Source organism: Cinclus cinclus, chromosome 3, assembly GCF_963662255.1.
Source record: "Cinclus cinclus chromosome 3, bCinCin1.1, whole genome shotgun sequence".
NCBI classification, from domain to species: Eukaryota; Metazoa; Chordata; class Aves; order Passeriformes; family Cinclidae; genus Cinclus; species Cinclus cinclus.
The window spans coordinates 80,725,520-80,740,461 of NC_085048.1; the positions used below are offsets into that span (position 1 = coordinate 80,725,520).

The window sequence follows — 14,942 nt, forward strand, 5'->3', positions numbered from 1 at the left end:
AGCAATATAAACAACCTGAGGTCAAACACATGTACAGAAAAACAGGTCAAGTTTTTTACTTGTCTCCAAAATTTTTACCAGGTGCTCTGGAGAATTTGCTCCAGAATTTCCAAGCATGTGTCAGGCTGCGGAGATCGCAAGCAACAGGAATGTTAACATCAGGAAGTTCCAGACAAATGCACACTGTGCACATATAGATCAATTTGACAAATTGTGCAATGAATCCAAAGCTTTGGGTTTGTTATGCAGGCCATCTGGGCAGCACACACATAGGAAGTCTGACACATTCTGGTTGCATCGGATTTACTGTGCACATGATATATACACTGCATGCATTCTTATTTCCATCTGGAAAATCTTCTGTGCACTTTTTCCAATTTTAGTACTTGGTCTATTACATATAACCCATTATAACCTGAAAAAAATTTGCTCTGCATATATCCTTAGACAGTCGTGGTGCAACAAATCTATTGTTGGAAAGTCTTGGACAAAAATCAGCAAGTCCTGTGTACATTCATCCTTGAAGTTAAAAGGGCAAATAGTCCCACAGAAAGTGGTATAATTTCTCACTTCAATAAAATCTAGTTTTGCAGAACTTCCTGTTTGCAAGATCATGCCTCTTAGGAGCGATCAGAGGCTCAATAATGTACTTGAGGAACTTCTGAGACAACCTTAGCCTCCAATAATTATTTTTGAATAAATATACCACTTGAGGCCAAGAGGAAAAAAAAATTGGATTATACAGCTGAAATTAAGGATCCTCCTTTACATTCGCTACGTCAACCAGCTTTGCATGTTGCAGGTTTCACCAGAGAGCATTCTTTTGACTTGTCTCCCTACCAATAACACTTTTTACACACAGAACAGTCTAGCATTTTCAGATATATGAAACCATGATTTTTTTAGGTAAAAACAAAAAGTAGTAGAAAGTAGCTAATCATGGAAGTTGTCACACAAGTTAAAATTGTAACTTCTCTCTTTCTTTGAGTGGCCTACCTTCCATGACCTTTCTTAGGGGAAAGAGGGTAAAAAAGATAAGATGCTTTGTATTACTATGGTTTCTATAAAGCAGCATACATTCAATTTTGCTACATCTATCTTTGAGAGAATTTAACAGAAAATTAGTTTTCAGGGACACTATCAGAAGGCACAACATTCAGATGTTCAATCGTTCTCTTAGTTAAATTTAGATTGAGTGGTTCACACTGTTATGCAGTGACAATTTATTAAGGATTATTTTAAGGAAAAAAATCACTTTACCTTAGAGACTGTATTTGAGCATCAAGGATATTGACTTTTTCTTGATAAAGAAGTTTTAGATTCTCCTTTAGAAAAGATGGGAGAAAAGACATGTCTTGCTTTCTTCATAACAGTCTTTACAAATAAACCTAGACTTTACCCACATTCTTTTCCCCTGAGGACATAAACCTGTTGAAATACTAGTGGCAGAGAAACCTAAATATTTCACATTTCTGGAAGTCTAAAAAGTGAACAACGCTCCCATTTTTTGTTTCTAAATAAGGTTTTTTGCCAGATTCTCATATGGTAAATCGTTTCAATTCCAACTGCAGCCCTCAGTTCTCTACAATGATTCACAGTAACTGATGATCACATCTTGAGTTTGCTCTTGGTCTCCCACAAGTCAGCAGATATTAGAACATAATTATTAAGAACTTCAAGTAAACAGGCTATTTATTTCTAATACAGTGAGTTAGTCTGATTATCTGGTGAAGAACAAGGTATATGAATCAACTACACCAATGTTAAATACAATGGTGATAACAAACCAGATATAGCACTACAAATTTAGCTCACTGTGATGCTTAGAAAGAAGTTCCCATCAACATTATTCTCCTGATTTAAATGTGGCAGATGAAGGAAAGAGCAATTACTGTAAAAAACAGCTTCCAAACAACTGCAGGCATCAGCGACCACTGAGGTCTTCAGCTCTAAAATAATAGCACAAAACACCCAAAACTTTATTTCTTATGCAAAAAACCCAAGTCTCATTTAATAAAAGAATTGAAGTACTGCGTAAATTTCACAGTACACTAATCTGTATGGAAAAAAAATATCAAAACTTTTCAATTAGCCAAGTTCTTTCCCCAAAGATAGCAACACCACCCTACTACTTCAGAGTAAAAGGAAAATTAATGTCCTCTGAAACCAAAAATGCAGGAAGAGACATCATCTTCTCTAAATTATTAGGACTCCTTTGTATCTCTAAAAGTACAAGGTGTATAATTTAGCTAAGGGAAAACAGATTGAGCCTTGTGCTTGCTCCAGCAGAACAACTCATAATGAAAAGAGCTTTGTGGAGGGCTACATAAATTACACCAGCTAGTTCCCACCTGCTTGGGCACTGAGTTATTCATAAGAATCTCCAAAGTACAGTGAAGCCATCATCTTTAAACAAGAATTATCTCTGGGAAGTCATCATCTGCAGATACAACCTGCCATCTGTGTCCAACTGCACAATAATATTAATTAGGGTAAAATGAGAAGATAAATAAGAAGAGAATAAAATTTGAGCTCAGATTAAGATTTAGTCAACCAAAACTTCTCCTGTGTCTGTTACAAAGTTGATCATCAGAACTGGAACAATAACACTGAATAATTTTGCAAAGGTAGGGCTCTGTGAAGAAAGGTAATACCAACCAGATCGACAGGCCATTTTGCTTTGTCTCCAGAAGCTGCTGTAACAAAAGCCTGATCTTTGTTATGTGCTGGTGATGAGGTGACAGGCTGGTGTATGCTACAGTCTTTACCACCTACAGGCCAGGATTTCTGAGCATTTATCTAAAATAGAAGTATCAATGTTTCAGTTATGATTATGTAGGCTGTTTTTTTTAAACAGATGTTCTTATTTAAGTATTGAATCTTACAGTCTTCAAAAGAATATAAGAACCGATAAGTTAATTAGGTTAGCAATCTACAAAAATGATGCTACCCAAGGAAACCCATGTTCACAAAATCTCATTAAATTTTGACTAAAATTCTGTTTGCACACAACCATCTGTATACCTTTCCATTAAAAAAATCTGGCCAGATCCTTGAGCACTGATTAAAGAAACAACAAATAAAAACTTACTGAGGCATCCAGAAGAGTTTGTTCTCTCAAGATGTATTCTGAAGTTAAGAGTTTCAGCTTCTTTTGGAGCTCTTCATTTTCAAATAAAACTGCCTGTTCTCGATCTTTCACCCCACACAACTCCTCCTATAGGGCAAAGGAATTGCATTTAAAAGACTCATTAAGATGGCTATCAATACTGAAATACATATTGAGACCAAAAGTCTAAACTAACATTTTCAAATATTTTAACCCTTTTACAGAGACCAAGAATACTCAAAAGATAGATTTTTGGAGCTTAAATTCCCATAAATCTTCTTTTTTAAAAAAATTGCTTAGTTGTATTTGTGACAGGACCTAAAATATCTTTAAAGACCCTTAAACACCAGATACCAAGACACAGGTTAAGGGGTCTACTGATTTGCATGTGGCTCAGTTTTGGTCATTAGAGCAATTAATCTCAAGTCTTAAGTATAAGAACTGCTTTTAATGCAGTTCTTCACATTTGGGGGACCAGGGTTTTAGTGGGTCAAATATGTTGTGTGATACCTTGTAAAACTTCACCTCTGCTTCCAAATGGTTAATGTACTGTGACTGATCATTGATTATAGGAACAAGATCGGAAAGGGCTGGTAAGTCTGCAGGCACAGCTTCTGGGGGTTTCTGAAGGAAGTAGAGAACAGCATGTGTTATGCTCTCATTTTCCATTATTGCAGTAAGATAATGCTTGCACACAGAATACAACCTACAGATTTCTGGTAAGGCTTCCAAATGCACACAGAGCTGTTAACAGAGTTTTCTCAGAGGAACAACAGGTACATTTCTAGCACTAGTTCATACTTCTGAAGGAAAACAAAGATCTTTATGCATATCCCTATTTTTAAAACTCACAATTTTAACACTTATGATTTTGGGTCAGAAACATACCTTTTTGTGCAAAAATATTCCATTATATACTTCTTAAATATAATTGAAGTCAAAAAAAGATCAAAGATTCAGAAACCTACATCCTTGTTTTTAAATATCACTTTTGAAATATTCACCATTAAAAAAAACCAACCCAAACAAAAACCCCACAAAACAAAATTTAAAAAGCAAACCGAGCTACTAATGGATAGCTATTACATCTACTAGTTATCTATAGGTTCTGCCAACAATGCATAAAAATTCCTTGTCCATTCCTTATAAAGGTATCATCCTTCAATTAGGATGAGGTGAAAGTTTCTAGCAACAAAAACATTACAGTCCAATTATACCAAATATAAGTATTGACTGTTTTAAAGTGGGGGGGGACAATCTTGAGATATCTGGAACCATGACTGAAGAGACAAATGGAAGATATCCAGAACCATCTGAAAAAACATCCCTTTAGAGAAGAATTCCAAATTTGCAACACATTCTGCCTGTTCCAGTAGACATAAGCCCCATGTTATATTGACTCAGAATTCACCTTGATTTAAATTCTTAATCCTAACTACTTCATAAATTTATTTCAAAAATGAACCACACTTGTTAAAGTATATATAATATTGCCTTGATAATATTTGTAAGTCATCTGTTTCTCTGGCTCCTATTCATCCATCCCACTTCTCTGAAAGCATAATGAACACCTTGCAGCTGAGACCTCCAGCTGCCTCCCTGACAAGATTACACCACAGCCGTGTTAGACATTGTGAAAAAACTCCGTTTCTATTCAAATTACTTTTCACTGAAAAACAGTACTAATGTTCAAACTGAGGAACATCACTGTAATGTAAACAATAGTGCTAAAGAATTTTTCACTAAAAAGAAAATAAGAGGTAGTATATCTTCTCAACAAAAAGAACAGAGGACTCCCTGTGACTTCTTTTTTGCCTTTTGAACAACATAATTATTATAAATTTATTATAAATTGATTTGGGATTTTAAATTAATTTCCTCACAATATAATGTGTAACGGGGTGAAAGAACAGAGGTTGGGGAGGCTTGCATTTAAAATAGACCAAATATTAAAATCAGAGCTGAAAGACACATCTGATCATGAATAACCAAACAATTATGCCTGAGTCTTGGAAATGTTCATGTTCAAATGCTTAATACTGAAAAGAATTTATAAAATATACATGCTTAGCAGCTCTAGAAGCCAGCATTCTACACAGTGACAAACAGTTTTGCGGACATCACAAATAATATGGCCCACCTTGTACTTTTCCAGAATGCCTCAAATTTCAAGGATCTAAACCACAGAATTAGAGAAACTTTGCCACCCTATAAACTGGCAGGAAACAACAGGAATCCATCACACCTCTACCTATAACAACAGTGTCAGGAACAGAGGCTGGGTGCAGCTAGGTTAGCCAAAATCCAGCCTGCAGAACTGCAGTTTTATATGAAGCAATCTTGCTGGGCCTTGACCTCAGGTGATGAAGTGTAGAGCAAAGGGAAAAATTCTGCCCAACCTTCTGGTGTAATCAAAGAAAGGATGAACTCATTCGATGTCTATTGCAACTTTAATCAATGGGCAAGCAAAGGGAATTTTGTTGCAACAGTACTATTTATATGTAAGAAGCATGGTAGAGGTTACTGAAGAGTATAGTTTTTGTGAAATGTTATATTTAGCTATAGATCCTGCAGTCATTTACTATTCAGCAGTCATCAGGTGTTTCAGCATCACTCAAAGCAAAAGGTTAAGGTTACTCATAATCTAAGTTTGCTTTCCTTGACCTCTGGGAAATTGGATTCTTCTTATACAAGAAGCATTTCTGCAGTGTCCAGTAAATCACCAGACAATCTTGTATTTTATGAGGGTCTGGGCTTATTTTTGGTGTGTGTGCACTTTTGCAGTTCAACATTTTCACGTGGTCTGTCTTCAGAACACTTTCATATCCTCAAGCAGATGGAGGACAGCTGCAAAGGAGAATAAAGCCAGCACTTCACAGAATGTCCCTCACTGGAAACTTCAAGAGGAAGCTGGACAGTGCTGTACCAATACAGTAAATTCACATTTTTTCTGTTTATTCCGCCATCCTTTGATCCACTCCCCGAAAGCACTATTCCAAGTTTCTTAGATAAAAGTATTCAATTTTCTAAATTTTCCACTCTACTAAAACTTCCCAATGTAAGTAGAAAACTTCACCAAAGACAGAATAAAAGATTCTTTCCCTCCCTTCCAAGGTTAATACAAACTGATACCAATTCATGTCATGCCAAAGTCAACCAATGATGCATCAATTGCTTGAGCTACAAAAGCACTAACTTTTTCCTATGCTATTATGAGGCAACATACCTGGCATGACAACCATGCTAAACTCGTGGATCTTAAAACACTCAAAAAAGTTAACTTTAAATAAAATTCCTTAACATCAGGACAGCAGAGCTACGCTCATTACACAGGCTGAAAGCAACACAGCAGGAACACAGGCTGTAGATTATTCTGCTGTTAACTTTGACAGCAAAGAGCTGCTTGTCTTGCTTGGCATAAACCAAAAATATTCAGTGTAAGCCATCAGAAGATAAAACTGCAAGAGTGCCTTTGAATTATTTTTCTATAGAGATTCTGGCAACCAGCAGCTGCTCTGTAACTGCACAGTGCATCACATACACTTTGGTGCAGTTCTGCTTCAATGAAGCAGCATCTGAGAAGCCCTTGTAAGGGTTATGTCAACAAAACTTGACAGAGACCACTGCATTTTGGCAGAGAACCACAAAACCTGTTTTTGCATGAAAGTCCCTAACTTGAATTTCAAGAAAAAGCATAGTCAAAACATAAGAAAGACACTGAAAATCCTTAAGGTACAGTCGTAGGAAAACAGAGTCTGTTTTTTCAGAAAGTTTTCCTTGTTGTCTATCCCAAATATTTTCAAGATCAAAACGATGGACGACCACACTGCATGGTGAACAAAAAGAGGAGAAAAGTCTATACCCTGTATTACAGATTCCTTTTTCTTCCATTATGGTCATAGCCTCAGGAAGCTCCATTATTTAAGATTGCAAAAGTGATTCAGTGTTTCTTTTTTTCTCGGTATACTATAAAATCAACATGCATGCCATTTATTCAAACAACACAAATGGAACCAGAAGAAACATACATGGAATGACTTCTTCCTTCTTGAGGGAGACTCTTCACTTTCCATTCTTTCTCGGTGTTGCAACAAAATTCTAAGTTGGTTAACTAGGAAGAGATAAAAACCATTATAACCAATAAATAATTGGGTTTTTTCATTGAAATTAGTATAATTTCTAACAATATTCAAACCATTTGCTTTCAGGTTAATCTTACCTGCATGACTGTGCTGCGGTTCCCGACTGGCTGCAGTCCCACAGTCATCACTGGCTCTGTCTGCATTGTCACTGCCCTCATCCACAGAGGACTGATCAAATCCAATGCCACCATCACCTTTTGCCAAGGCATTTTTCAGTTGAGAGATGCTTTCACTGGCACGTTCTAGAAAAAACCCAACCACATCATTAACCACAATAAGCAACATAAAAGAAAGGATTTACTGGATGATATTTTAAATGGGAAAAAACATGAGAGAACTACAGATATTCAGCATGTGTCTAACTTGACCACTTGACCTAAACTCAGCCACTGGAAGCAATTATCTAATGCCAACAGCCAAAAACACAACCACATTTGCAAAATATTTACTAGATAATAACTTTTTCAGAGAACTATACGTAGCATCTTAGCCCCTCAATATATTAGGATACTGCAACAGCACAAGTAATAATATACTTGAACCAAAAATATTTCCTAGCATATGCAGCTTTCATACTTTTCAATGAACCTTAAGCTCGTGCTACATTTTCTACAATATGCAGGATTAAAAACCAAGAAAAATGTTTTTGCATTTGAGTGATACCACCACACTAAGCAACGTGTCACACAATGAAATAATCACCTGAGTAAATGAAGTAATAACTCAGCAAACCAAGCCACCATAAAACAGTATTTAATAAAGACAGATGACTACTGAACAAGTGTGAAAAATATGTAACACACACTATTCTAGGAAAAAACCCAACAAACACAACAGAAGATGTCTATCCAGATAAATATAAATGTTTTCACGAACTGATTTGCTGACAAATGATACAGTAAAGGTCTTATCTAACATACAATATATATTTTCCTTATATTCCTTTCTTAATTTTTCTGATTCAGCTGACTTCACAAAAATTATAATCACCAGTCATAAATGCCACATCACTCTGATAAAGCTGAACATTTCCAATATGCCAAGAAATAAATTTGAGAGATTAGCAGCTAAGAGATGACGACTGAATTGGAAATCAAAAAATATAGGCTTAGTTTTAGACAAGGATACATCCAGAGTGCACCATTGGACTTCAGACAACTCACTTATTACTTCTTTTAGGTATAAATGCCCATAGAAGAGCAATTTAACTCTTGTGAGCCAAGCTTATAAGGAAACAACTTCTATTGGTGTAACTGCTACAATTAGAAAAATGGTAACCTTTCCAACAGAAGTCATTACTTAATTTTTATGTGCTTGCAATTTCTAAATTTATATGATGCATAAATAACTAAAAATACTTCTTATCACTGGCAAAAAAACCTTCAAATAATAATCACAGTTAAGCATTTGCTAGGTAGAATTCAGAAGATACGCTTCAGATTTTAGGCAGCTGTAAAAAAGTTAATAGCTCTTTTTTTCCAAATAGAAAGGTAAATAACAGTTCAAGTCAGAAAACAAAAGCTAGGTAATTATTTCTGTCTTCACTTGATCTGTTTTTCCAAGTTCACATCATCTTGACTGAAGCTCAGAAATTGATTTTTTCCCCTACTATAACGGCTTTCAACATTTTTCCAGTCTTCTCTACTTGGTTGTAACTTACCAACAACTTATAAAATATTAAAAAAGCACTATATTTAAGAAAAGCACTTATATTTAAGACCATGTTCTCAGCTCAGTATGCCTTCACTCTTTTTCACAATGCTAATTTTTAATAACATCCTGACCCATTTCTGACTTAATAATCTTTTCTTAGCATTTATTTTTAAAGCCCAGTCATCTTGTGGCTTACACCACCATTTCCAGTTACTCCATCCTTTAATGAATTTAATGTAAAAGAAGACATAAAAAGCATATTTTAAACAATCATAATTTAGTCATAAAAAAAAAAAAAACAAACAAATACCACTCACAAGGCAATGACTCAAAAAAGAAGGGTTTAGGTTGAATATTTCACTTCTGGCACACTTAGGCTCTTCATCCTTTCTTGAGCATTCCAGGATGCTACGAGGCTGGAAGAGCTCATTGAGGGATGGCAGAAGTATCTCACCGATGCAATGCTTAAGATATTTAGCAAACTATGTTGCAACTATTTGTTGCCAAGAAGTGTTCAATGTCATTTATCATGTGGTGTGCCAACTGCTACCAATAAAGTTTCTTCATTTCCCCTTTCCCTCTAGATGTCTCCCAGAGAACCCTGGAGTATCAGTATTTTCTCCCTAGACACAAAACAACAAAGCAAACCAAACCAGAATCAACCAGGCCGATATACATCAGTTTTTCCAGAACTTCTCTCTCTTCTGAGCCCCGAGCTATTACTTCATCCACAAAGATAACATAGATCTTCTTACACTCTGTCCTCTTTTCCCATAAACATACGGGGCAGTAGTAGTGAAACACATCAAAACCATTATCAATGGCACACTGATGCCTATTTTTTTTTTGACTACGCTTTCCTGTCTCTGAAATAATGTCACCACATTCTGGAAAGTGTCATCAAGTATTTGCTTAAATTTCTTAAAAGCTTGCCTATTTCCAAATTACTAATGTTGCTGCCATAGACAAAACACCACTGGGAATTAGGAGGTCCCAGAGGTGTGGCTGTACATTCACCAGATACAAAAGAGCCAACACTCAAAAGAGCCAATTCCAATAAGAATTGAACTGGATGCTTAAAGGGGAATAAGTACATTATAGCATTTTTTATCTGAAGTAAGGAACATAATTCTGGGAATTAGGATGAAAGACAATGCACAAATGAGCGGAAAGACTACATTTGTTGTTTCTTATAATGTAAAAATATTCTTTTAAAATATGAAAGAAAACAGAAAAAAAATCCCACTGTGGATGCAAACTACACGATAACAAAGGACATCTGCTTAAAGACAACATGATTAAATTTTTTAATTAATTCAGAGGCAATTAATTTTGAAGTGCTCCCCCATTCAATGTAACTCTTTCAGTTCAGATACTCCTGTAATAGTACATTTTATAGAAACATGGCTTCAGTGAAAACATACTGCAAAAACTGCTCACACACAGCACTATGATTTGCATATCATATCAATCAGCATCTTTCTTTTCAACATCTTGACAAGACTCTACAAATAAAATCCAAATGTATTCTTGTTCTATGATAAAATATCACTGAAGTACTATTTCCTATCTGAACAGCTGAGGATATAATTGAAAAAGGACTTGTGGATTGAAATGTCAAGGAAAAAAACTTACTATTAAGCTCTTTAGTTTTCAGTGTTTAAAGGGTCTGAAATGCTTATGAAAAATGACAAGCTAGCACCCAAATCTGATGGATTAAACTCAATACATTAAAAAAAAATAAATCAGTATAAGAACAATTTGCCATTGAAGTCAGAACAGGAAAAAAACCCAGAAGGCATTGAACCAGGTTAGCATTGCCTAATCAAGAGATGTTTTTTCAGGCACTGCACAGAACTCTTTAAAAATGGTAGTCATTTAAATGAAAGCACCAAAGCTACCTCATTCATGGACTCAGGAATGCCATAGAAAATACTCTGGCACCAGAACAACCAATCACCCAAAACAACAGAATTGCCTGGGAAATAACTCCAGCTGGTAGAATCATTAAGCAGCATAAGTTGAATTTTAAAAAAAATGGCAACGCTATGAAAAAGTTGTCATAAGTCTGTCACCCAAACCTAACAGTCTGGTTCTAATAACATCTAGAAGAACATGAAGTTACTGGCTATAAATTCAACAAACACCATCACTTTCTGATATTTTATGGTTCCCAATCAGCAAACAGCCTTAGAGAATTAGAGAAGGAATTACACTGATTCTTTAGGCCCTAAAAAATCCAAACCAAGCCACTGCAGAATTTTTGTGAAAGAGTAACTGGCAAAACAGATAATTAAACACACTAGTGAAAACAGAAGTATTATGCCCATTTAAAGAAAACTTTCCTGTCTAAAATTAGATCACCATTCGCTTCTATTGACAGCTAAAAATCTAAAATATTATATCATGCATGTCTTCAGCCAAGTACTTGCTGAAAAATACTGAAAATGAGAATTTGGTTATAGGATTTTTTTTGTGTTTATCCCATGTTGGAACTTACTTTACTTCCCATTCTCACATCTAGCTATTCTTCTTAATTGGCTGCCAAACACAGGTTACTTCCACTACTGTGGAAGTAACATAGTCTATATGGCAGTTTTGAAACTAAAAGTATGCTATCTATCATGACCTGTGCTGCTAGGATTTTACAGGCAGCAATAAGCAATGCCAAGCTGTTCATTCGTCAGGCTTCAAAAGATCCCAAGATGTGTGAAATGCTCATTATATTTCAAAATAATGAAACCTTTAGATTTGGTTTCTTGGTCTCTATTGTTGGTTTGCATTATATGAGAAATAGGTAGTTCTCACAGCACAACTTTTACCAAGCTATCATCCTTAAAAGCACAGGGCTCTCTGGAGTTGCAGCAGTCACTGTCACGAGTTCCTAAACCAGCCCTTTCTGCGGAGCATAAAGCAATTGCCTAAGGTCTAGAAACCCTCACATGTGAAACCCTCATTGCCCAGTTCACTTTGAAAGATTCTCCACCCTTAAAGAACATTTTACATTCAGAAGAATACCTAGAAACAAATGCCAAATAAAAACAAAAAGCCTAAGAAAAAAAAAACAAACCAAAACAAACAAACAAACAAAACATTCAGAATGTAATTCTTAGCTGCTTCAGTGTCACAGCTAACTTGTAGTGATGGAAACTGGGCCACATACTCATTTTTCCTAAGATGGCTTTGACTTCGCATCTCTCTTGTTTTATTTTTGGAAGCACAGAAAACAGCCACAAAATGAAGCTTTATTTGTAGAAGTCTTATATTTTCACCTGTTTCTCTTAGAGTTTGCATCTCCATTCTCTGAAATTATGTAGGACACTGCACTGCAGCAATGCAGTGGAATACAGAATGTAATTTCCACAATATCCTAAGACAGACTCAAGGCAGACAAGCTGTCTGTATCAGGCTCAATACCTAAAAAGGATAGTTTGTCCATCCTTTGATCCTGCTCTTGCATCTTACACAGTCTGAGGTCCAACAGTGAGCCAGTGCCCTTTGAAAAAGGCATCATGCTCTGCTCTTGGCAGTGGGGTAGCAGAAGGCCCATTGGGCATTTACATCACACCTGTCAATTTTCAGTTATTAATTACTGTGAATACAGCAGTATTCACCACTTATACTCCCATACAAAACACCTCTACTCCCTTGAGAAGAACTTATTAGAAATATTATCTCCTAAAGTTTAAGGTTCATTTGAAATGGTCTCAATTATTTGAATGTATACACAGTAACCTAATAACCCCAACCGTACAAATACCATCCTCTTAACTCAGTACTACACACAGCATTACAGACTTTCATTCGAGAGGAAAAGCTACATTATAGAATCTTTGTTGTTTCATCAAAACCTCTCTGTTGGGCTCTAAGACCAGTTAGGTCCTAATCAGGCTTTTTTGGTCCAGCTTTTTGCCCTCTGGTCACCACTCAGTTTACTCAACACTCAGGCTCCGTGTCTGCTGAGGTATTTCCCTTTGCAACAAAGGACACTGCACTGAAATAATCAGCTAGTCTTTGAGAACTTATCTACCCTCCCATCTGAGTAAGGCTGTAAAGTGACTCTTCTGGTGTCCAGCATGGGGGATGAAAACCTGTTGTAATGAGCTCAGCCTCCGTCCAGATAATATCAAGCATTACAGACAGGTTAAGAGTGCTTTATTTCAAAAACATGAAACAATGCCCCAAGCATGCCACCTAAAATTGCACAACCCAGATGACAGGGTCATCCCAATGGGGAGAAAAATCTCAAGCTGTATAAATAACTATATATAAGACAAATAGGTAAAGCATTAGATTTGATAACTCTGAGAGTAATGATGACAGGTTTGTCCTACAGTGAATTCCTAACACCGGTAGCAATGATATGGAAAATGCTCAAAGAAGTTAAAAATTGTACATCACTGAGAAATAAAGACTTTCTTTGAGAAATATAATGGAACTTAGACTATATTGCCCTGTATTGGGGCTGTTTGTGCATGACCATAAGGATTTCAACTGAGAGGCACATCTGGATGTGTAAAATCAAAACTACCTTGGCATTGTATGAAAAGAAAATTGTTGGTCCAAAAATGTAAAGGGGAAAGGCTCCCCAGAAATTCAGGTTCTTAATTATTTAAGAAATATAATGGGTCCGGTGTAATGCAATCTAGTCACAAAAAAGATAAAATGAAAGTAAGTTATATGAAGAGAATACTTGCATCCAATGTATCCATTACACAGGGTCAGCTCTAACAGTCTTAAAAACAGTCAAACAGCCTTGATATTTGTCACTCTAACTGTTCTGCAACAACTGTTAACTACAATGTCAAGTAGCATCACCATGTCCACCTCCTCGACAAGAAAACTAAACAGAAATTATTCCTCAAAGTTCTAGCTTCTGGAACCAAAGAAATCTATTGCTAACTTAAACAACCGATGTTCTTTTGAGAAGGAAGTGAAAAAAATACTCGTTGAGAATCAAGCAGCTATTTGAAAATGTTTCCATTGTTTTATCCTTTCTTTCTCGTTTTTATTGGCAATGTTGTTTCCTATGGTACAGGAAACATCCTAACAAGCCATGTGGGGGTGCTGTGCTCAGAACACAACTTCTCGCACCAAGAGATTCGCATACCGACAAACTTCCACTGGCTTTGTTCAGAATTCGGACATTTACTTTGCCCAGTCAGTGACAGTCTGAAGGCTGGTAAAGCCCAGGTGTCACGGCTGACAGATTCAGGCGCTCTCTGTCAGGCTGTATACCACGCCTCTTGGAAAAAGCGACAGGTATGAAAACACTCGACGACATGGGAAACAACCACTCTCATTAGTATCCATTCGTACCTTCATCTTTACCAAGACTAGAATCCGATGCTTTAAAGGATGTCCAAAACCCTCACACGAACCCCAGCCGCACCCGAAGGCACCCAGCAGCGCTCCTGCCCGAGCCGAGTTACGGTGAGACGAGCGCGGGTCACAGCAAGAACGGCGCCTGCGGTCGGGTCTGGGAAGAGCCCGGCGCAACTTCCCTGCCGCGCGCCCGTCCCAGCCCGTCCGGCCGGGGCGCAGAGCGGGGCGGGCGCAGCCGAGCCCGCCCGCAGACCCGGCCGGCAGCCGGGGCGGCCCGCCCTCACCCCGCGCCGGTGCCGCTCACCTCGGAGGCGCCTCTGGTACCGCTCCAGGGACTCCTCCAGGGCGCGCTCCCCGCGGGGCGCCCGCATCAGGGCGCCGCTGGCTCCCGGGGAGCAGCCAGCGCCGTCGCCCGACGCCGGGGGCTCCCCGCGGCGAGGCTGGGGGACAGTAGTTCCACCCGTTCCGCCTTCCCGCGCGGGGCTCTCGGAGGAACCACCTGCGGGGATCCTTCCGGCTCCTAATGGCCGGCCGTTGTCGCCGGCCGCCGCAGCTGAGACTAGCAACGCCAGGCGTCCCTCGCGCTTCCCGATGGCGGGAATGCCGCTGCCAGGACTACAAGTCCCGGCATGCACCGCGCCGCCGGAGGCGGAGCCCCCGCCCGTCGCCCACCCCCGCCAACAGGGGGAGGGTGGTCGCCACAACCCCTCTCC

At 38.0% G+C, this 14,942-nt stretch overlaps 1 protein-coding gene across 1 annotated transcript in view; it reads right to left on the minus strand.

Moving 5' to 3' along the window:
- SDCCAG8 (SHH signaling and ciliogenesis regulator SDCCAG8) overlaps window positions 1-14,659 on the minus strand; it is a 104,929-nt gene extending 90,270 nt beyond the window's left edge. Inside the window, exons 1-7 of the mRNA XM_062489204.1 lie at window positions 14,534-14,659; window positions 7,329-7,493; window positions 7,138-7,220; window positions 3,620-3,733; window positions 3,092-3,217; window positions 2,659-2,799; window positions 1,261-1,325 (exon numbers count right to left, since the gene is read on the minus strand). Coding sequence (XP_062345188.1) covers window positions 1,261-1,325; window positions 2,659-2,799; window positions 3,092-3,217; window positions 3,620-3,733; window positions 7,138-7,220; window positions 7,329-7,493; window positions 14,534-14,600 — 761 coding nt within the window. The 5' untranslated portion in view covers window positions 14,601-14,659. The remainder of the gene's footprint in view (window positions 1-1,260; window positions 1,326-2,658; window positions 2,800-3,091; window positions 3,218-3,619; window positions 3,734-7,137; window positions 7,221-7,328; window positions 7,494-14,533) is intronic.
- Between the last annotated feature and the right edge of the window lie 283 nt (window positions 14,660-14,942).